The sequence below is a fragment of the Schistocerca gregaria genome, chromosome 5 (genome assembly GCF_023897955.1).
Source record: "Schistocerca gregaria isolate iqSchGreg1 chromosome 5, iqSchGreg1.2, whole genome shotgun sequence".
NCBI lineage: Eukaryota > Metazoa > Arthropoda > Insecta > Orthoptera > Acrididae > Schistocerca > Schistocerca gregaria.
In genome coordinates this window covers 345,803,624-345,825,941 of record NC_064924.1, presented here as the reverse complement: position 1 = coordinate 345,825,941, position 22,318 = coordinate 345,803,624, and the positions used below count along the sequence as shown (strand labels likewise).

The 22,318-nt window shown below is 43.8% G+C and overlaps 1 protein-coding gene across 1 annotated transcript in view; it reads left to right on the top strand.

Annotated features, from left to right (window-relative positions):
• Window positions 1–5,756, top strand: part of LOC126273335 (uncharacterized) — a 75,063-nt gene extending 69,307 nt beyond the window's left edge. Inside the window, exon 5 of the mRNA XM_049976881.1 lies at window positions 5,657–5,756. Coding sequence (XP_049832838.1) covers window positions 5,657–5,756 — 100 coding nt within the window. The remainder of the gene's footprint in view (window positions 1–5,656) is intronic.
• The last annotated feature ends 16,562 nt before the right edge of the window (window positions 5,757–22,318 follow it).

The window sequence follows — 22,318 nt, the reverse complement described above, 5'->3', positions numbered from 1 at the left end:
TACCGTATTCTCATATTATGTTGTTTTCGAAATTCAAAACTGATCTCTCCACAAGTTTGCTGTATACTCCATGCATGAACTATAATTCACTGAATATTAACTCCAGTACTACATGTCAGTAAGTTTAGTGGGCTTCTAAACGGGCCATAATGTTATACTGTGTATTTTATAGAAGCACAGTATCTGAAAAAAAAACGATAGTATTGTTCTCATTGTTCCATTCCACATTCTCCTTGTATGTAATAGAAACTATAGTACCGAAACGGAACGGAACATTCGACCCCACTAAAAACACACACACACGTCACTTTGTGTATTTCTGTAAATTCACACCTGTTTCAAATTGAATGACTCGAATGACTCAATGCAACCCATTGTGTGAATGACTCGAATGACTCAATGCAACGAATATGCTTCGGACATGGTGTAAGTAGGCTGTTTAGGTTTTTTTATTGGTAACGCCGCCGCCACGTAGCGCTCTGTATGAGAATCACTCGCTGTGCCGCGTGCAGTCTGTGGCTGGGGCGGCGGCGTTACCAATAAAAAAACCTAAACAGCCTACTTACAATGGATGTGTGTGATGTAGTTAGGTTTAAGTAGTTCTAAGTTCTAGGGGACAGATGACCTCAGATGTTAAGTCCCATAGTGCTCAGAGCCATTTTTTTTGTATTTGGGGGAGGGGCGCAGGAGGAAATGAAAAGGGGGTGGGGGAGATTGACTTTCGGAGAAATATTGTCAACGAGGATGATTATATAATTTATTCCTTGCACAACCAGTTCGGACTTCTTTGCTTATTTGCATGTGAGATTCGTGTACTGTAGTTTTGCTGATGGCGAGTTTCCCTGTTTACAGTGTCTCGCAACGGATAAGGTATCTCCTTCCTACACCGCCGCTCAACACAGTAAAAAGTAATATTTATCATATCAGAGAGAAACAAGTTACGGGATTTTACCAGTGCCTTTAGCAGTGAGATCATACTCCGGTAAGCTAAAACATAATGACTACTAACCACCATGACGTTGGATGCCGACTGGTGGAGTCGCGAGCACAGGACACGATAACAAAAGTATGTAAGCGGAGCAGACACGGACGGTTATCACCCTAGAGAAGGTATGGGCTGCAGACGGGGAAAACCATTGAGATAATGAGATAAACGACTTTGACAAAGAGAAAACTATTATTACGCAAAGCCTGTGAAACAGTATGTCGAAAACAGCAAAGGTATGGTCTAATGTTCACTTGCAACTGTCGTGAGCACCCACGGAGAGCGGTAGAACAGTGAAACTATCACTAGGCGATAAATTGTTGGAGCTCCACGACTCTTCACAGAACTTGGAGTTCGGAGACTTGTCTGCTCTGTAAAGTAAGATAGACGTTGATCTGTGGTATCTCTGCCGAAAGAACACGATGCTGGTGCACAAACTAATGTTTCGGAGCACACCGTTCATCGTACTTTGTTGACCATGGAGCTCCGCAGCAGACCGCCCCCACGCGTTCACATATTGACCCGGCGACATAGTCATTTATGTTTGCAGTGGGCATTGGGCCATTGGGATTCGACCATCGATAAATGGAAACGTGTTTACGCTTCGAGTGATTCACATTTTTGCTGCACTAGGTCGATGGTGGTCTACGCAAAAGCCATCATCGAGGTGAACGCGGGCTGGCTGGATCAGTATTATGCTATGGGAGACATTCTCCTGCACTTATGTGGGACCCGCAGTAGTAGTTGAAAACATACTGACAGCTGTGAAACACATGCATCCCTCCATGTTTGATGTTTTCACCGACGGCGATATCATCTTTGAGCAGTGTAATTGTACGTGTCTCGGAGCCAGGACCGTGATGCAGGGTTCGAGGAGCATTATAGTGAACTCATATTGATGTCTTGGCGAGCATATTCGCGTGATGTAAATTCTATGGAGCCCATCTGGGTCGCTATCGGGCGCCATCACGACGTACGATAATCTAATGCCACATACCTCCACAAACCTACCTACAAGCTGTAGGAACCCTGTTACGCAGCATCAGTGATGTAGTTCATTCCAAAGACAGACAAACAAGGTATTAATCAAGTGGTCATAATGTTTTGGCTCATCAGAGTGGTTGACATTGTCCTAGCAGAGTCGTGTTCATTATATTGAAGCTATCACCTAGCTTTCGGCAAAAGCTGAATCGAAACTAAAAAGAGTCTATATGCAACCCAGAAACTGCACATTGCTGTGCCACGGCTAGTCACTCCAACGAGAACTTTTACAAGCCTGTCAGAATACAAAGATTGAAGTATGAAGCGAGGGAAAGTAATAGTGAGACACGATCACTTCATGGAAAAAATGCACACTTGCTGACGCTGCGGCGTCGGTGGAGACGGACTGAGAACGACTGCATAGCTGATCTCTTAACAACGAGGTGCTGGCGGCTGTATAACTTTACCACTCGTATTTTTCCGTTGAGCCCAACACTTGCCTCCCGATACCAAGATAAGCGGGCTGATCGAAGGAATCATTCCATAATTTACCTCATTGAAGCACAGGCCAATCACATCCCACAGTTAGCAAAACGTGGCCACACATTGACGAATCCAGTAGGCGTGTTTCCCGTGCTCTACTGTTGGTGCCTGGCTGTCGGGAATCTTGGTGTCACTCCGATTAACGGCCATTTTTACTGCATCAACATTTTCGAAGCAACTTTCCTACCCGTATTTAAAACATTACTGTTAATTTAAATAAATTCATCATCGATGTCGCACGCAACGGGAAGAAAGTAGAAGTGGGGGACAGTTCACTGAGGTGATTAGCTGTTCTGGCAGTTTACTAATATTATGTTTAATTGGCCGGTTAATGATTGGTAATCCGATGATAAACCATTTTTGATCAGTTATTTCCCATGATGGATTCGCTATATGCCACCCATTCATTCCTCCAGTTGTCAATACCCTACTAATTTGTGTATTTACGCTAGGTCTATTAGAAGAAAAAAGGACATCAGACCGTTTTGGAAACAACCGTTTGTAGCTGTATCGTCACTAGATGTCACATAACCTCACTGGACAACATAACTTCGCTTGTTGCGGGCGTAGAACGAAGTGTAGCAGATACCATCTTCTTGGGCAGTTTACACTAGTGGCAAGAATGTTTGCGGACGTGATGTGAGGTTTCACATGTCTTGTTTGACTGTATAGCACCGGATGCAACGCCGAAGTGATGGCGTGAGCGATCCAGAGGTCAACTTGCGAATTAAACTTAATAGATCATTCACACTGTTTGCAAAGGATGGAACAGCTGAAAAAGAACCTGTGATGTTACGAGATTTCGTTAATTGGCCCTCTAACGGTGGTGACAGCCAGGTTTCACCCGTTGCCCTGATTGTAATAAAACTTTTATGCTTACTGTCCCTTCTTGACAATTCTTACGGTGCTGAAATAAAATTGATACTGCTTGCCGCGAGGAACACGCACATCTGTATGTGCAACTATACTCCGTAAGCACCTGACGGTATGTGTGGCACCACTGTCCGGTCTCCCCTTTCCTGTTCCATTCGTGAATGGCGCGTGGGAAGGCGTGGCTGTCGGTAAGTCTCCGCATTAGATCACATTCTAGGATCTTTTCTTTGTGATCATTTCACGAAATGTATGTGGAAGGACGTGATATCCGCCTAGCCCATGGTTGTAACTCGTACTTATAGCTTGTATCGCAGCATCCCTCGTGAACACTATCTACACATTCTGCTAAGAATGTGCGTTTAGTTGTAACGGGAGTGAGCGGACACTGATGTGCCTACAGAGCTGTAATACTCACCATCTGCATGGCAGCTAACTGTAGCCCTAGGTCGAAAGTGTATGTACAACAACAACGATGCTACAACGCATTTAACAATCGATCGAGTATACGTAACACACAATATAGTCGATGTAATGGGTTTATTGTACTATATAATCGACCATTATTTTTTAAACTGTCTGATATGAGAAGAGACCGAAGCTTATGCCCTTCTAGCACAATACACATTCAAACAGAACACTGCAGAATCCTTTCACATGTACATCTCCCTTGTGCAAATGTACAGAAAAGGAAGACAGGCTCACACACACACACACACACACACACACACACACACACACACACACACACACACACACACACACACATAGAGAGAGAGAGAGAGAGAGAGAGAGAGAGAGAGAGAGAGAGAGAGAGAGAGAGACACTGTTTTGCAATCAGCATCCACCACATTCGAAACAGAAGGCGTAACTTCTTCCATGGCAAGCCAGACAGCACGACTTGTTGAACGGGTAGCATGAAATGTCGCTTTCTTTTGGTGAAACGGATTTCAGAGTAAGTACACACGATATTCGTAATTAACTCCGAATTCAGTCGCACAGTTGTAAACAATGAGACTGTGTCATAGATAGAAAATAAGCGTACGGAACTGACGACAGACCAGTATCGTGAATTTCTCATCAGTTGTGGATTTGGAAGAATTACAGGCATTCGTTACTTTGACCTTTTACCGTGTTCGTTCTGACGGGTGAATCAAAGAACACAGAAGTCGAAATTTATCAACTGTAGGAAACAATTTTTCGTTCGGAAAAAATGACTGTAACTCTAGACACAAACTGTAAATGAAGAAACGCGATTAAATTTATATGCTTAACTTTTGCACGGAATGGGAGCTCTTAGATCATGTTCCATCACAATTGCTGCACGATCGTTAAATTTATGGACAACGAGAAGGACAATGGTGTTACAGTCCTGACAGAAAATGTGACGGAACATGCCATAAAAAATATTAAAGTTAAGTAAGTAAGATATGTGCAAATTAGTGCACGATTAATACGATACTGAGTGTAGTGCGACTGAAGTTGTTAGAAGTAAACTGTCCGCAATAAATATTTCGTTGATGACATATAAGAACTTTAGTAGAAGCAGTATCTGCAGTATCAGTAGTACAAAAAAGTACCAACTTTATGAAACCTTCCCAGCTTTTATCGCAGAGAAATTGACTATAAGACTAACACGTAAACTCTGAGAAAGACTGTTCCACCAATGGGATATGGTTTTAAAAGGTTCTGCAATGCGAGCGGGACGAAACAGTTAAAAAGAAATGCACACTTCGTTAAAATTTTACTAATACATGAAACGTCAGGCGAAAAGTGATGGGCAGTGCATTACGTTGTGAATACATGTTGTCAGGAGCAGTCAAACAGAAATGCCGGTCATTGATCATGCAGGGAATTCACTTGTAGACGTGTAGCGTGACGATACTGGAGTGTACGTTATCATCGCCTCCCCTTCTTATATCTCGGGCGTAAATACGACGCTGGTCTTCAGTCCGCTTTGTAGAGTAACAAAATATGATTACGTTACTTACACTGCCATGCCTTAAACAGCGTAACTGACCACCCGAAACACGATAATTAACTGACGATGAAATGTCATTTTGCAGTAACGTTCTTTCGTTCTTGAAGATACGGTGTGTTGTAGGCCAAGTGTCGCCTAACGCGGGCTCCCATTGTGCACCGTTTTGGAATTGCAAAAAGGTTTGGAAGTGATACAGTCCGAGGAAGTTTTACAACCGCTCTGTTGGACATTTCGCTGTTGCGAAAAACTGAAGAACACGTGCAGAGAGCGCTGAGAGAGAGGAACGGTGACCACAGAGTGTCGAACCCGGACCACCGGGAGACGGCAGAGGACGGGCTCGCCGCCGCCACCGCCTCCGCCGCCGCCCCCGCGGCCCGGCCCGGCCTGCAGAGATAGCATCTAATGAATATCCCGAGCTAGTTACGGCGATAGCATCGCCAAATATCCTGCCGCCCTCGCCCCCGCGCCGCCGCCGCCGCCGCCACCGCCTGCGATAACGCCGCCCGGCCCGCCTGCACACAGATTGTTGCCTTAGCAACGCGCGGTCGCGCTATCGCCCGCATCTGGCCGCGCGCGCTTATCTTTTCGTTTATCAGACTTCCATTAATGGCGTTGTTTTATGGGGAGAGCGGGGCGGGCGGGCTGAGGAAGCGTGAGGGAGCGGGCGGCAGGCAGCAGGCGCGGTGGGAGACGGACAGGGCGATGGGGGAGGAGGGGGGGTGACAGGAGCGAGGGCGGACCGCGCCGCGATGAAAGAGCCGGGTCTCCCCCTCCCCTCCCCAGCACTCAGTCGGCGTGTGGAGTCACTGGACGTGCGGAGAACTAGGGAGGCTGATAACTCTGGGTTTTAGCAACACGGCCCAGCCACCTCCGTACTGGAGGAAGGAAGGAAGGTCGCCACAGTGCAGCAGCTTACATACTGTCTCACAAATGAAAATGTACCAGACAGGGACTTAAACCCATCTCTTCTGTGGCGCGTGAGTGCTCTTATTATATGCGGGGTGGACCTATCTTTTAATTATTACTATGAAAAAATAGCGAAGACCATGAAAATTGGCGATCTTACTCATCCTCTGTATACTTCCGCTTCATTGCGACACACGCTGCTTGATCACAAGCATTGGAATACCTGTTAGTCGACATAAGGAGTGTCCATTCCTTGAACCCTACTGGGCACACTTTCTGTAATGTATTGTATCAGGACAGGATTGTTTCAGGAGGGGTGGGAGGGGGGGGGGGGAGGGGCCCAGCAAATACTAAATCATATTCAGACACACACACACACACACACACACACACACACGAATTATTAGTAATTAATTAAAACCTTGAACATGACAAATACTTCACTTTGGAAACAATTATTGTCTTTACAGATCACGTCTGTTTCATATTGTCGCTGCACTTACAAAATCTAGTACTTTGTTCACTGCAGAATGATAGTTTCACATCAAGGTACAATTGTCTACAACCTCATATGAAGATCTGAACGACTGTTCTATTGGCATGCAGTCGGATCAGTGCTAAGGCAGCTCTGTCGTCGTAAGCGATGATTACCAGTGGTCGCTGATTACATAGCGAACGGCCGCCCGGAGTGGCCGTGCGGTTCTAGGCGCTTCAGTCTGGAGCCGAGCGAGCGCTACGGTCTTAGGTTCGAATCCTGCCTCGGGCATGGATGTGTATGATGTCCTTAGGTTAGTTACGTTTAATTAGTTCTAAGTTCTAGGCGACTGATGACCTCAGAAGTTATGTCGCATAGTCCTCAGAACCATTTGAACCATAGAGAACGGCCTGATTAGATAGCGCATTGGCTAGGCGGCACTACCCACATAAATAACTTTGCGGTTGTGGCGGCTTAAGGAAACACAAGGAGGCGTGTCTACATCTACGTCTCCGATTGGTTGATGCATCTGGCAGCGACTTACTACTTGCGGTGCCGTCATGAGGTACCAACCTTCGCATGAGACCTCGTTCTTCGGACGGCACAGCACTTTCAACGAGGTGTCTAAATGTCTGTGGAGGAATAGCAGCCCATTCTTCCTAAAGAGCCGAAACCAGAGAAGTTAATGGTGTTGGCTGCTGGCGACGGCGCCCAGTCGACGTTCCGACTCATCCCAAAGGCATTCCAAGGTTCAGGTCAGGGCTATAAGCAGCCAGCCCTTTTCAGGAATTTCACAAAGAATTGCCTCGCAGATGCTGCTTTATGACAAGATGCATCCTTGAGTTAATACAGTAGTGGTCTCCGAATTGTTCCTCTATTTCACCCAGTACGCAGAACTGTAAAATGTGTTCATATCCTTCCACATTTAGCGTTTTCTTAAGCGGACTGTGGAGCCACATCCTAACCACGAATAACAGCCCCATACCGTAACATTACATCCTCCGTACATTGTGTTTAGCTTTACATGTAATAACAGGAAATATTCTCCAGTCATTAGCCAGATTTAAACCCTTCTGCCGGACTATCACAGGTATAACGTGATTCATTACTTCATATCGCCCATTCGCAGTCACCACTGTCCACTCCTAGGGCGTCGCTTAGCACTCACTGCAGAAATGTGTAGCTTATGAGGAGCTCCTCCACCACTTTACCTCATTTTTTAACTCCCTACGTAGTCACTGTGTTGTCTGGATTGCTAGTAGCACTTTGGAATTTCATGTGATTTTTTACAACGACCCCCCGCAATGCTCGACGGTGCCGTCAGTCGGTACACGAGGGCTGCCTGGTCTTGGTTTACCTGCGGTTCTTTTTTTAGACGTTTCGACTTCAGAATCACCATCAATCGGTTTGCCCAGTTTTAGAGGGGTTGAAATGTCCGTGACGGGTTTGTTGCTTAAGTGACACCCAAAGACTGATCCACGTTCAAGGCACTGAACTGTGCTGCCCGACCCATTGTGCTGTCACTGGTTCTATATTGACGACATAGCACTCGTCGCACCCTTTTATACTGGCCTTCTCTCGTGACATCTAGTGGACAGTTGCGGATGGCAAAGGAGTGTCCGGATCCTTTTGACCAGACAATGTATTTTTCCTAACCGTGAATGAGCTGACGTTGATTGTAGAAGACTGCCAGAAAATCTCCTCTTTGTCATTCTGGAAATACTTACCACGTAATGGATCTTCCTTCAAGGAAAGAAGAAGTCGCTGGATGCTACGTCTGGAGAAAACAGGGAGTTGAGGCAAAATGTGATGGCCCAAAGAAGGAGCTTCTGTGACCGTCTTCTGTGCAGAATGTGCGTTGTCGTTGATCAAAAGACACCCTTGCACACTTATTATTGATAGCCTACCGTAGTATCCTCAGGAGATTTTGGTAGTATCCTCTTGTGACGGTTTCCTCGTTGTGAGCACGATCTGCATGACGACAGTCGCAGAACACACAGCACCACACTGCTAAGTCTTCGTCTTTTTCGGGGGAGGTGAGTGCACATGTTTGCATTGACTGCTGTGTTCCATTGTCTAAAAGTCGTAGTATTTGAGTGAGCATGCATCCTCAGTGATTAGGCAGCTAAGCAAATTTTGTGGATTATGCTGACACAGTTTCATCATTCCCGCTGCTGCCTCGGTTTGGTGGGCTTTTTGAAGCGTGTGGCCAGTCACAGAACCCAGCGGTCGGCGGACTTGCTCGTGTTCAAAATCATATCTTTATATCTTTTAACCTGGTCCACGAGGGATTTCAACTTTTTGCGCTACTGCCTCGAGTGTAACAGCTCGTTGTTCGAACACCAGGCCTTCCGCTTCACTTGCGATTTCCGATTGCTCATAGAGAGATCGTGTGCCTCTTCGTTCATCATCGTTCAGATTTATTTGACCACACCGGAAACATCTGCGCCACATATCCACTGTGTCATATGGTGGTGCATTGTTGCTGTACACTTCCATCAACTCAACTGCCCTCTGCGGTAGGAAACGAATTCCCACAAGATAGTTCACCTCATCAGTGGGTTGCACCATAATGTTTTGAAGCCACTGGAGGCGTTCTACTGTACTATGACGCGGGATTTTGCTGTGTCTTAGTACAGCAAATATGTAGCTATATACACACAAGTAATTACGTAACTTGAGTTATTCGAGAAGATAATTAATCTCTCTATCACTACACTTCGAATAAATTATCCAGGCATGACTCGCAGCCTGGCGGAAAGTTTTAATGTGCCAGCATATCGCTGCTACTTTCCAAGCTAGGAGAGCCACTCTTTAGAGTGGAGAGCAAAAGCCAGATGCTAAAGGCTGATGCTTTGAGCCGCGTCATCAGGCGAAAGTGCATTGCTGCCCAAGGCTAGAGACTAAGTTCGAGTGGCGGTGTAAAATTTAGCATTAATCTGATATGACTTCTCAAGTTACGTTTGAGTTTAAACTTGTCAGTAAAACAAGCGAGGAAAGTAGGTCGCTATATTCCTGACGGAATCGTAACAGAAACCTCTTCATGCCGGAGGAGAGCTGAGACAGGTGGAGCTCACTTCCCCCTGGACGTATACACCTGTACCAACGTTGGCTGATAATTGTAGTTCAGATGGAGATTCGAAAACCGTTTGACCTTCCTCAGCACAACTTGAAGTGCCCTAGAAATTAGACACAGCTGCTAAAGTACAAGACGCAAAGTAACTAATAAAATTACGATACCTTATGAAACACACAGGCGACCCACTCTAATAATGCGATCTCCGCGAATTTATTGTCAGTCCACTCCTTCCGGCCTAAGGTCTTCAAGGAGAGCAGCAGCATGTGAAATGGAAGTTAAATCAAAGCTTACATGTTATTTCATCTCATGCCTATCGCTTAGTGAAATTTCCTTCGGAATAAAATAGATCGGCAGCTGGATGTTGAAATCAGTTTATCACTGTGGGTGACACAGATACTTAAGTTTCACCCTGACGATCTGTATGCTGAATCTTGTGCTGACATGTTGAATTGGTGACCGAAAGCTGCCGCTAGCTAGATTTCGCTGCTTACGCTTTCCAGTGGAATGCAGTGTTCCGAAAATAACACAGGATGGTTATACGTGGCATAAGGATTTCGAGCCTCCTCACGAAGTACGGAACTAACAGCAAAAAACCTTGACACTCGAGTACTGTATAAACGCTGTACCATATCGTTTCGTTACTTTTTTTAAACTATTTACTTAACAGGTCGGTTTTATCATGCGGTAGTTTATGGAAGATATTGTTGATACTGTGTGTGTATTCTTCATGTCTCGAGATCTTATTTTACGTCTTTTTACTTCAGTTTAGTTCGCTTTCACCGCTGGCACCAAAGTCAATTGTGTACATAGAGCTCACAACATTAGATTATTATTGCGAAATCTGAGAAGATCTTTAGCTGATCAACACTTCTTGCCAAGATTGGCTGCTGATCCTTAAATGAACCTGAATGGACAAAAAATTCCAAGATAATATCGTCATTAGTCGCTCACTGTAATCAGTAACGACAACATAAACAAATATCTTGAAAAATTCGTAGTAAGTGTAATTTATCCACGAAACAGACTGCTTACTATCTTTCAATCCTAACCGTTCTGCCGGCCAAGCGGTTCTAGGCGCTACAGTCTGGAACCACGCGACCGCTACGGACGCAGGTTCAAATCCAGCCTCAGGCATGGATGTGTGTGATCTCCTTAGGTTAGTTAGGTTTAAGTAGTTCTAAGTTCTAGGGGACTGATGACCTCAGAAGTTAAGTCCCATAGTGCTCAGAGCCATTTGAACCTAACCGTTCTTGATTATTTTTCTTCAGTCTGGGTCCTGACGATTATGGAGTAATGTAAGAGGGAGAGAAGATTCAAAGATAAACCGCTCGGTTCTTAGATATTGCCTCTATTGTCGTCGCATGAGAGATTAATAAAAAACAAATAAACTTCCAAAAATATGTCAAATGAAATGTTATTTTCTGGCATAAACATCTTGCGTAAGGTACATGACTGTAAAATTAGGCCAGTGCGGACTTTAAGAAATCCTTCAGACAGTCTTCCCGTCGTAAAAGCCCGGAAAATGGAACAACAAGAGCGTAAAGTGATACTAATGCAATTTGTTCGCTCCGTCACACAGTGTTGTTGGCTTACAGAACAAAAATGCAAGGGCAAATGAAAATCAAATAGAAGGAAGAAAGATCAAGTTTTAACTTCTCTTAGGAATCAACGTCATCAGAGGCGGAGCGCAAGTTCAGAATATTTCAAGGTGGGAAAAAATTGCGCCGTGCCCTTTGAAAGGGACCCTGCCGGAATTTTCCTACAGCTGTTTAAGGAAATGATGAAAACCTAAATGTGTATAGCCGGCAGCCGATTTGAACCGTCATCCTCCCGAATGCGAGGTGAGTGTGAAGCCAAGAAGAAGTCTCCTTCGTGTTATCTACATGTGAGTCAAAAACGTTAGGCATCACTTATTTCAAGTAAAGGATTTCAGTGTTTACTTACCTCCAGTTCCACCATATAGGTCAGAAAATCTGTCACGAAAGGAAAAAGTGCTGTTAATGCAATGAACTGTGGGGAAAAACCTGCAGCATTTTCCTTAGAAGAAAGGCAAAATAGATAAAGTTGGATGATGTTTAAGAAATATTGCTGTAGCTTTTCAAGACTTGTTGTCAACGGGGTGGATTAAATCAAATACGATAGTAGAACTTGAATAAATAATATACATATATTTCTTGAAGGGGACTCTCTAGAAAACTTGATATAACCGGAATATATTCAATAATAAAACTATCAGGTAGTTTTCAATGATAGAACGATCAGAACAATCACTAACCATGTTTCCCACAAACAATTGCCTTTTAGAACTACCACACGCGGCTCGAATCCAAAGACGTTTCGAATAAAAATAAGGGAGAGTAAAATTTGTTCGCATTAGCGAAGGATGCAAGGTATTATTGGAAACGCGTATCTGTTGGAAGAGTGACGGCAGAGAAACACATAATTATGATCCTTTGTAAGCATTAACATCACTTTATTTTGTGATAAAAATAATTTCTGTCCACAGGAACGGTGTGCATGATATTTATTAATGACCGCTTTCGGTTTCTATTTTGCAGCTGAATAACCTGCTGAGTTGAATCCTTGAAGTTCACTGTGTAAATTAAAAGTATTTACAAATGGTTTCCCGGCCTCTATTGAAAGGACAGATTATCTTATTTAATTTCCTTTAATAGCTGATTTACAGATTCCTTTAATTTAATAATCAAGTATTGAAATCATCAACCTAAAACAAGATCGTGGGTTTTTCGTGGCTCTTCTTTGCCATTTTATATGGAACGGCTCCATATCGGCACAGAGTTTCAGTATTATTCTTCGGTTTTATTTTAAGTATTACGAAGATAAAAAAAGGTGACCGGCCGGTGTGGCCGAGCGGTTCTAGGCACTTCAGTCTGGAACCGTGCGACCGCTACGGCCGCAGGTTCGAATCCTGCCTCGGTCATGGATGTGTGTGATGTCCTGAGGTTAGTTAGAATTTAAGTAGTTCTAAGTTCTAGGGAACAAATGACCTCAGATGTTAGGTCCAATAGTGCTCAGAGTCATTTGAACCATGTGAACCATAAAAAAGTTAGTTGTCAGCTGCTGAAGAAAAACTTTATTTGGTTCACTTTACCGTTTTCGACAGTTTGAACAATCATCTTCACAGGTGAAATAGGCGCAGGTCATTCATAAGCCAAAATAAGAATCGGACGTTAGTGTCCTACAAAGAATTGGCAAAAAGTACATATACAAAGTAAGTATGTTAAAAACAAATGAAAAAGCCAAGTTTATTGAAACAAATGTGAATTAATGAAGCTTGAGAGCCACAACATACCTTTGCTACAAAATCAATAAAATACAGTGACATCGCTAAAAATATGAGGTATGTGACATAAGCAGCAAACCGTTAACTGTCAAATCGCAAATCGTAAGTAGTATGTGCGACGAAAGTCAATCAACACACTGGTGACGAAAGGGCATCGAACACGCCAATATGCATAATGGGGACGCTAGTGTGCATATAAACTGTAACAAGGCTGCAATATTTGAAACGCAAGTATGCATTAAACCTTATGAAACCACATAAAAAGATTAACAAAAGCATTTAAATAGATAAAAAACCACGGACTAAGTGTTATGCAGAAAGATATATAAAAAATAACATCACATGTATTTGATGGGAACTAAACAAAGGAAAGTAAACTGTTCATATTTTAGTACCAGTTTATGGTGACGCCATGGGCTACTGTAACAGTGGCGATACTTTGAACTGTTCAGTACCATGGAGACGAGGAAGGCCGCTGACGCGAGTTAGCGAGAAACACGAGTAAGAGCTGCAGTCCGGCTTCGACAGCAACGAGTGAAAGCCGCTGGCTCAGCGCGTGTTTACAGGTTGACTTGGTTTAAGGAACCGTGCCTTATCTAGATTCTAAGTAAAACCTGGTGTATGGAACGAGTTTTAACAAGTCAGCGTGTAACAGTTTAACATTAAAATAAGTAGTAGTTCGTGGTTGCTCCAAGAAGACAGTGTAAGAAAGTAAAAAATCTGTGTTACAAAAAATCCATTAGTACATGTTGGATAGAAACCACAAATTAAAATTACTTTAAAATCTCTGAGCAATGCAACTTCGAGTGTGTAATCAGATATAACAAGAGATAGACAAAAATTAGTTCACAGTAAATCGTTTAAGAGAGAAGCTATATAATCAGAAGAAACCTGTTTTTCAGTGCGAGTGGATCACTCAGCAAATCATATGAGTGAAGGTGGGGATATTTATAAATTTCATCTTCTTCTAAAACATTTATTTTGCGCCCTTTGTTGACTATATGCAAAATTTCCGTATCGATTAAAGATAGCGAGGGTAAGTGTGCCGCGCGGTCTGGGGCGTTTGTTACGGTCCGGGCGACTTCCCCATCGGAGGTTCGAGTCCTCCCTCGGGCATGGGACTGTGTGTTGTCCTAAGCGTAATAGGTTAGGTTGTGTGTAGGCTTAGGGAGCGACGATCTCAGCAGTCTGGTCCCTTAAGAATTCACACACATTGGAACATTTTGAGGGAAAGCGTATTTTTCAATTTTAAGAAGTTCTGCGAAAGTTGACTTATAAAAATTCTCACCATCTTTATAGAGTAAGTGCTCGCGAAATGGATTTTTTCTCCCTGTTTCTCCTAGGTAAAAACTCGGGCGTACAGCTGTGTACACAATCATATTTTAAGTACTTTTGCTGTACCAATGTTAACCATGGGAACGTTCACACCCCTACCCTAATCACTATTACAAGCTGGGTGCCAAGTTTCGTAAAATTGGGTGTTCATATTCAAACTGTATGCGGAAATAAAGTACCTCCTTTACGAAACAGAGGATGTGTTCCGAAGACTTGCACTCTAAAGTACAAAGGGTGAACATGATATCTAGCCACCTAAAAGTCCTACTGGAGCAAGTATCCTCTTGTCTTTGTCTCTCCCGTCTGTGCACGTGACAAACTGACAGTCTCGATATTCTTCCCCTAAAAAGAGTTCTTTCCGTGCACATTATATCGCGAACACTTTACACTGTCAAGCGTGTGATATACCTAAGACCAAAGTTTCATACGGCTTTTAGAGAACTCTGTTTGCAGACATGCAAGTTTTATCCTCGGGCTTTGGAAAAGCAGGCGTGGCAACTATCGGTAGACCCGATTACCTGTACGATAGCTCGCACGCTATAGATACATTAGATTGCACACATGAGCCCGTGTCGCATTATCCAACGAGTTTACTTCAAAAAGTACTTGGCAGCAGCTTGCTTGAATTTCCACCGTGCGCGCCACCGAATTCATGTCACCTGTCCTCTCGAACCACAAGACAGTCAATCAGTTGTCAGTTGATTGCAGAGACCTGTACAAATTAGTCGATACTCCGCGTTGGATGTCTGCTGACATACCGTGCCGTGACAACATAAAAGGCTGAAAGCGTCTCCGACTCTGTAGTTTTATACTTGCACTTAATTTATTCAGGCTATTGAAATATTGCAAGACATATTCCTTTCGATGCTTCAGTAGCTCTTTTATGTTATTCTGTCTGAAGATCTTCGATTTCAGTTTCATCCTCAACGAATTAACAGCGTTTAAGTGACTTACACGTGTAGCAGTAGTTCTGCCTCCGTCCACACGTTTTCTCTTCTAATTTGTAAATGCAGCAAACGATCATTACATCATTGGCATAGTGCAAGAGAAAAAATAACTGTGTGAACTTGACTTGATAATCCAGTAGAAAGGTTTGAGACTTCTCATTCTTTGTAAGCGTGTGTTCGGAAGCTGTAACGTCGCAAATATATTTGCTGCATAAGGATATGAAGATTATTTACATCTCTTCAGTAACGTATCTTGCTACATGATTTCACTCAGTGAGATCATTGTGAAAGTCATTTTAACTGGTTTTGGCACATAATCTTTAACGCATCAAACAGCTTTCTGTAAAATATCTTCGATAGAATGTTCTTCAAATTGATACTGAGACAAGCCGTTACTTTGATTGGAAGGACTATTTCTTGGAGATTCGTTCACCTTGTTTTTATTAGGAGAAAGAAGAAAAGGGTATCAGTGTGAAATATAGTGACACAAAAGAAGACATCGTGGAAATTCTAAGTTCAATTGCGTGGTAGGGGGATATAGTTATAACACTTGCATGGCGAACAGTACTACGGTTTAACTATACAGCAATAAAACGTGTCGTCGTATGTCTTCAGACTGGTCTTCACTGCACAGTTTTAATTGAACCTGTCTGATCTCCTGTCTGTTAGTTTGATTCCTATTGACGAGGGGCATTTCCATGGCTGTTCACGAGACCTACCGAAATGAATTCTGTTTCACAAAAATTGAGCGCGTTAAAGGCTCGTGGAAAAGATAGTGATTGTAATTTATTTCAAACTGACACGAATATAGCTCTTTTTCAGGTCAAAAAATTTCCAATACAGACAAAAAAACAAATAAAGAACAAGGAAATACATTTTTTCTTGATTCTAAGAAGTTAGAACATTTTACTACCGTTAAAAGCAAAAAATTCATTACAATGTTGTTTCTGCCCAAAAAAACATAAAGAAGTAAAACAACTTTTAAGTCCTCATCTTAGAAAAAATATCACAGGTCTGATCTTCGATTTTACATATCTAAATATAGTTTATTTAGCGGTTATAAACGCAATAGTATTCTCAGAGAAATTTGTGATGCGTAAAGTGTACTGCAATTCAGAGTGTGAAAGTCTATTCTCTTTCGCCACACGACCGCCTATTCTTTTTCTCATCGTCTCGATACTGCCATACATATTACTCGCGCAAACAAAGTTGACACTCAGCGCGGTGGCTGGTGGGAGCGACTGTAAATGGGAAATGTCTTTATGGTCGCTCCCATCAGCCACCGCGCCGAGTGTCAACTTCGCTTGCGCGTGTTATAAGTCAGGTCAGAACGCACTGGCCAGTATCTTCTCATTGCCTTACCCGGTCCGCTTTCTTTAACGCTTTCGCAATAGGTTATCATAGAACCGGCGGGCATTGGATGCATGTCATTGCTGTGTACCAGTTTTCTTCTGGCAAAGGGAAGAGTCTAATGGTGCGAAAAATTCGTATAATTATAGATTTTGCCTGTTGATTGTGGTGTCTTCAGTTTTCATCGTTAACCCTGTGCTCCATGTTGTCATATAGAATTAGCTTGCACCTGCAGACGGACAACCCGATGAATAGGTTTGCAAAGCGGGCTGCTGTCCCGCTTCCCCGAAAATTCTTGTCAATAAATTGCACGCACGTACTGACTTCAACCGTGTCACAAACAATGTCCGTAGTGGTAACCTGTAATGTGAGTTAAGAACTTGGAAAAGTGCTCTGCTCACAGATGTGTTTCTGTTTCTTGAATGTCTCGTGGTTTTGTGCAATAGTCTTCGGAAACCCGGAGCTACTTACGAATAACCCTGTATGTCCAACTCCGCCCCGCACTGGAAAAACAAACGGCGGGAAACATGTTTTCCTATTGTTACTTCTGACTATGGCACTAATTAAAATAACCATTAATTAATTTTTTCGTCTCGAAAAAGAAAGATAGTACTGAAAGTATGAAATTTCCATCTTCTCTGTTCGGAACCGTCCGGGCACAGTTTGGATCCTCACCTCCTACGACTGTACGAGAGACAGCCGAAAGAAGTGCAGTGGTCAGAAAGTACTCCTTGACTGTCAGTTAACCGCATCAGCTGACCAGCTGTAGAACCCAACACTCGTGGTTTGGAGCGGTGGTGTACCTAAGGGTGCTCCAAGTTGAGGGACGAGGTAAGTGAAATACGGGCTAATGGCGAGGTGCCTGGTGCCAGCCGGGAACTGACAGCGTGATTGTCCGACCAGCTGATGGCTTTTCGTTGTCTGTGAACCAAGGAAAGCGTCCATCAACGCATGATGAGTCGACACTGTGACGCCAGCTTCAAGATGAGGACGTGTGACGCGACAGGGCACGATTTCTCTTACGGTTGTGCACGCTGCTGCGGTGGCATTTGAGCGTGCAGGTCTTCAGATGTTGCCACTAACATACTCAGTGTGTCAAGCTATCGCTTGTCGTTAATCAAAAAAATGGTTCAAATGGCTCTGAGCACTATGGGACTTAACATCTATGGTCATCAGTCCCCTAGAACTTAGAACTACTTAAACCAAACTAACCTAAGGACAGCACACAACACCCAGTCATCACGAGGCAGAGAAAATCCCTGACCCCGCCGGGAATCGAACCCGGTAACTCGGGCGTGGGAAGCGAGAACGCTACCGCACGACCAAGAGCTGCGGACTGTCGTTAATCGTTTAGCGAAATTCATGCGAACTGTATCTACAGGAACAAGACGTAGTGTGTGCCACGAGCGAGGAGGCGGTGGCAGATGGACGGCAGGTGACGCGCGGCTCGGTGCAATCTCCCAGGGCCGTCACGTGTGTGTGTCGCCGGGCACACACGCGTGCATGCATGAGATCTGCCATCACATGGCGCGCTGCCGTAACGTTCGTGTCGCGCGGTTCCGCGGTCCGCGCACACATGTAACGCACACACACATACGTTCCATTAAAAATGCGATAGGCGGCAGGTAAAAAGCGGCCAGCACCTATCCGGCCCGGGGATCGCCGCCGGGGCTTCCGGCCGATACGCCGCCGCTGCCACAACCGCCTTGTCGCTGAATCTGTCGCTGACTCACGTCTCGTATGTGTGTATGTGTGTGTCTGTGTGTCAGCACAAAAGGCCGGGCCTTTGTTGCGCGCCGATCCGATCTGCCGTGTGCGCGCATGCACGTCGGTCCAGATAGCGTTGAAATTCGGAAGCACGTGCTCCGGAAGGCTTTAGCAGGTGGTGACGTCTTAACTAACGCCCGCCACATCCAGTACGACTTCCTGAGCAGCTCCTTCATCACTCACAATTTCTAAGTTGGATGTTTTCAATTAGGAACGAAACAAACTTAATGCTCTAACAGCGCACAATTTAGCAACAGCCTTACGAACCAAATTTTTTTGTGTGTCATAATGTACGAGGCGCGTTCGGTAAGTAACGGCTGTTCAGTAATTAGCTGGGCCACAGGTACGTGGAGGGTATCTGTGCCGTAGCTTAGGGACCGCACCACAGAAATTCAAAATAAAATACAAATTGTTTGTTTCTAATAGTGTGGTGCAGGGCCTTTATAATCGTGAGCGACGTAGGCGTAATTATTTTGTGTGGGCTTATTCGGCGTAATTATTGAGCGGACCGCTCATAATTTAGCATTCATCAGTGAAAATGGATGCTCCCTCGCGTCAAATTTCCAGTGACAGCAGTCAAAATGCATGGCACTTTATTTGCAAAATGGCTGAGACTTCTAATAGGACGGTCAACGGAATCCAGGCATTTTGGTACGAGTCTGATTTCGCGATACCATCAATTTTTTTTTTTTTTCTTTCCTTGCTACACCCGGTGCTCTCACAGCTGGGGAAAGCTATTTCCAGACAATTTTATTCGTTGGCGACATATTGCGGAAGTGTATAGTGTCTGACAAGATATCATGGTGATTTGTAACGCCATAGATCTTACGCGACTACCGTTAGCGTTTTAGCGAGAAATAGAAAAGTCGCATGAGCAAATGTATTTTTATATTTTCATAAAAATATGAAAGGTTGCTGTAGCCTACAGTTCCTGTTACGCAGTGCTACCAACTGTAGATTTCTGTCATGACACATGCCAAACGTTGCCCTTATTGTCTCACAATAGCTGCGCCCTCCTCCCTGTAGAGAGTACTTGATGGCTAATGACACCCTCTCAGTGTGGAATTAGGCCGCTCGAATTCTGGTTGTGAAGACGTGTCCATCGTCAGAATTAAGCCGGTAAGCGGAGGAGACGAGGTGGTGTACGTTTTCTAGTCACAGTATTCCGATTTGAATTCCAACTCTCTCTCGATTGTCTTCTGAATAAATGAGGAAAACATTACTAGACTTTAGTATCGCTTGGGCGCCGTGGTTGTACACAGCCGAGATCATTCCATTATTCACTCGAAGTGAAATAGTGAAATCACTGCAAAGCTAGAGGTGTCGAACAAAGTCTCATCGCTTTTCCTCGCTGTTTCACATCGCATTCTTAGCACGTGTAATGATCTGATGACTGCTGGAAATTGTTTGCTAAAGTAAATATCAACGGCGTATCATTAGCATCAGGAAATTTCGAGGAAACATTAAGGAAACTAAAAATAAACTGATGCTGTGATAACCATATTAAAATGACAGAGTAAATACGTTTTTCTCTTCACTTACAGAGCGTTTTAATAGTCTACCAAAACTGGGTTTAACAACATCTACCTGCCTACCTGTTTATATGATCCCCGTACAAAAGTATGGTAAACGACATCAGCAGATCTGTGCGTTCTAAGAGCACACTTAGCTTGTCGTGTTCATTGTTTGTCGTGAGGATTCTGCTCTGATTGCGTTTGTCATCTCAGAACCGATATTTTCACCTCGGTGAAGATACTCATTTCTTAATTGTTTTTCTCCTCTGTTTGCTATCAACAGACTACTACTTTCTTATCGTCACAAACAACTGAAGGACTATTCGATGGCCGACCGTTGTGGCCGAGCGGTTCTAGGCGCTTCAGTCCGCGGAACCACGCTGCTGCTACGGTCGCAGGTTCAAATCCTGCTTCGGGTATTGGTGTGTGTTAGGTTTAAGTAGTTCTAAGTCTAGGGGACTGATGACCTCAGATGTTAAGTCACATAGTGCTTAGAGCCATTTGAACCATTTTTGACTATTCGATAGTGATACCGGAGGACCTAAATCCAACTATAGTCTTTCAAGAAGATAAGGGATGACAGGGTGATCATCTCTGCCTGTATCATATGATACGGTGCACAATCCGTCAGTGAGATTTTGAGCCATTTATGCTTCAAGCAATTAAAATTGGGTATAGGTTAGCTACATTTAGGAAACCATCACACGCTTGCTCCGTTCCAACGTACAATATGTCGTTTGAACATAAGCCTAACAAAAGCAAATCGGATGGCCACAGCAGACGCCAGACAGCAAAAGCCTCTTGACCTTTTTCTTAATATATTAATTTCCAATGCTTTTCTCGAGTGGCATCATCCACGATTTTTGCAGGAAATGTGGACTGAATACAGTATGACGGGTTGCAAGCGTGCAGGCGTCATCTGCGCAGCGTTCAGGTTGGCGCGGTCTTTCGGTGTTTTCACTCAGTCAAACCTCCTGTCGCTTCCTCTCTCCCATTCCGTAGTGTGGGGCACAACAGATTTAAATACTTATCGAATATATTCTTTCGCGTGTCATGTCTGAGTGCGCCTCAGATTCTGTTTTATGATGTACAGGTTGTTTCAAAAATGTACATGCGATTTCAGAAATCGGTATCTTATATAAGTGAAAATACAAACTCGAGTCAAAATTTAACTCACGCATAGGACAACGAATTTTTTTTATTTTTCTAAAGAAGGTTTTACAGGAGTATACCTCTAACACGCAAGCTCATAATTGTCTTGCGTTTCCATGCCCAGGATGAACTCACGAAATACATGTTATTATTCATTATCATGAAGATCTTGTAGCGAATGAATCCTGTGTAGTTTTAGAAACAAACGTCGGCACAGAACGTGCGAAATGAGACTCACGAGATACAGTTTATGCTCGGATGGCGAGACAAGTAGATCCCTGTGGAGTACGTGCAAAATTATTGAATGTGCCCTACATCTTGATGGGCAACAGGGGTGGGGGGGCGGGGGAGGAGTAGAACAAGTGGATTTCCCCTTACACAAACAACCAATGTCTTGCATGTTCCGTCGAATGTTTTGAGTCGTAGCAGGTCACGTTGGACGGTAGTAACTGAATTGCACCTGGTGAAATGGAGAACGTGTAGCGCTTTTTGTTGCTTTGTTATCTCAACTCGAAGAACACTGTGTAATCAACAAGGGAACTGGCGAGATAGCTAGCAAGGAGACACCCGCAGACAACTTACAATTTGCGACAAGGTTAACCTTTAGTTTCAGTCCATAAATTAAAACTTATCCATAGTTTCTACCTTCATTCGTGTAGAACACGCAGACTTGAGAAGTCGGGTGAATGTTTTTGAAACATGCTGTAGTTTAGGAATCCATCGGCAACAGTATCGTTAGTATGGACATTCATTTTTATACGAAACGTACTTACACTGGTGTGCAAAACTTAAGACGAACGTCACTTCCAGTTGATATAGCGTGATGAAATTTGAACCGTAAACGAAAGAAATGCAACAGCATAGTACAGGAGGTAATTGAAAGAAATACGCCATGAGACGAAGAGAAAGAACACTTTTATTCGAAGACGACGCTTACACTGAAGTCACAGCGATTCATGATGGTCCCCTGCACGTCACGAAAGGCAGCGGATGGTTGTTAATAGAGTGTGTGATCACCACGGACGCCAATTCATGCTGTGCAACGTGCTCCCATGTTGGACGCAAGACTGGTGAGGAGTCTGTGGCAGGGCGTTCCATTCGTTGTCCAGCGCGTTTGACAACTGCTGTG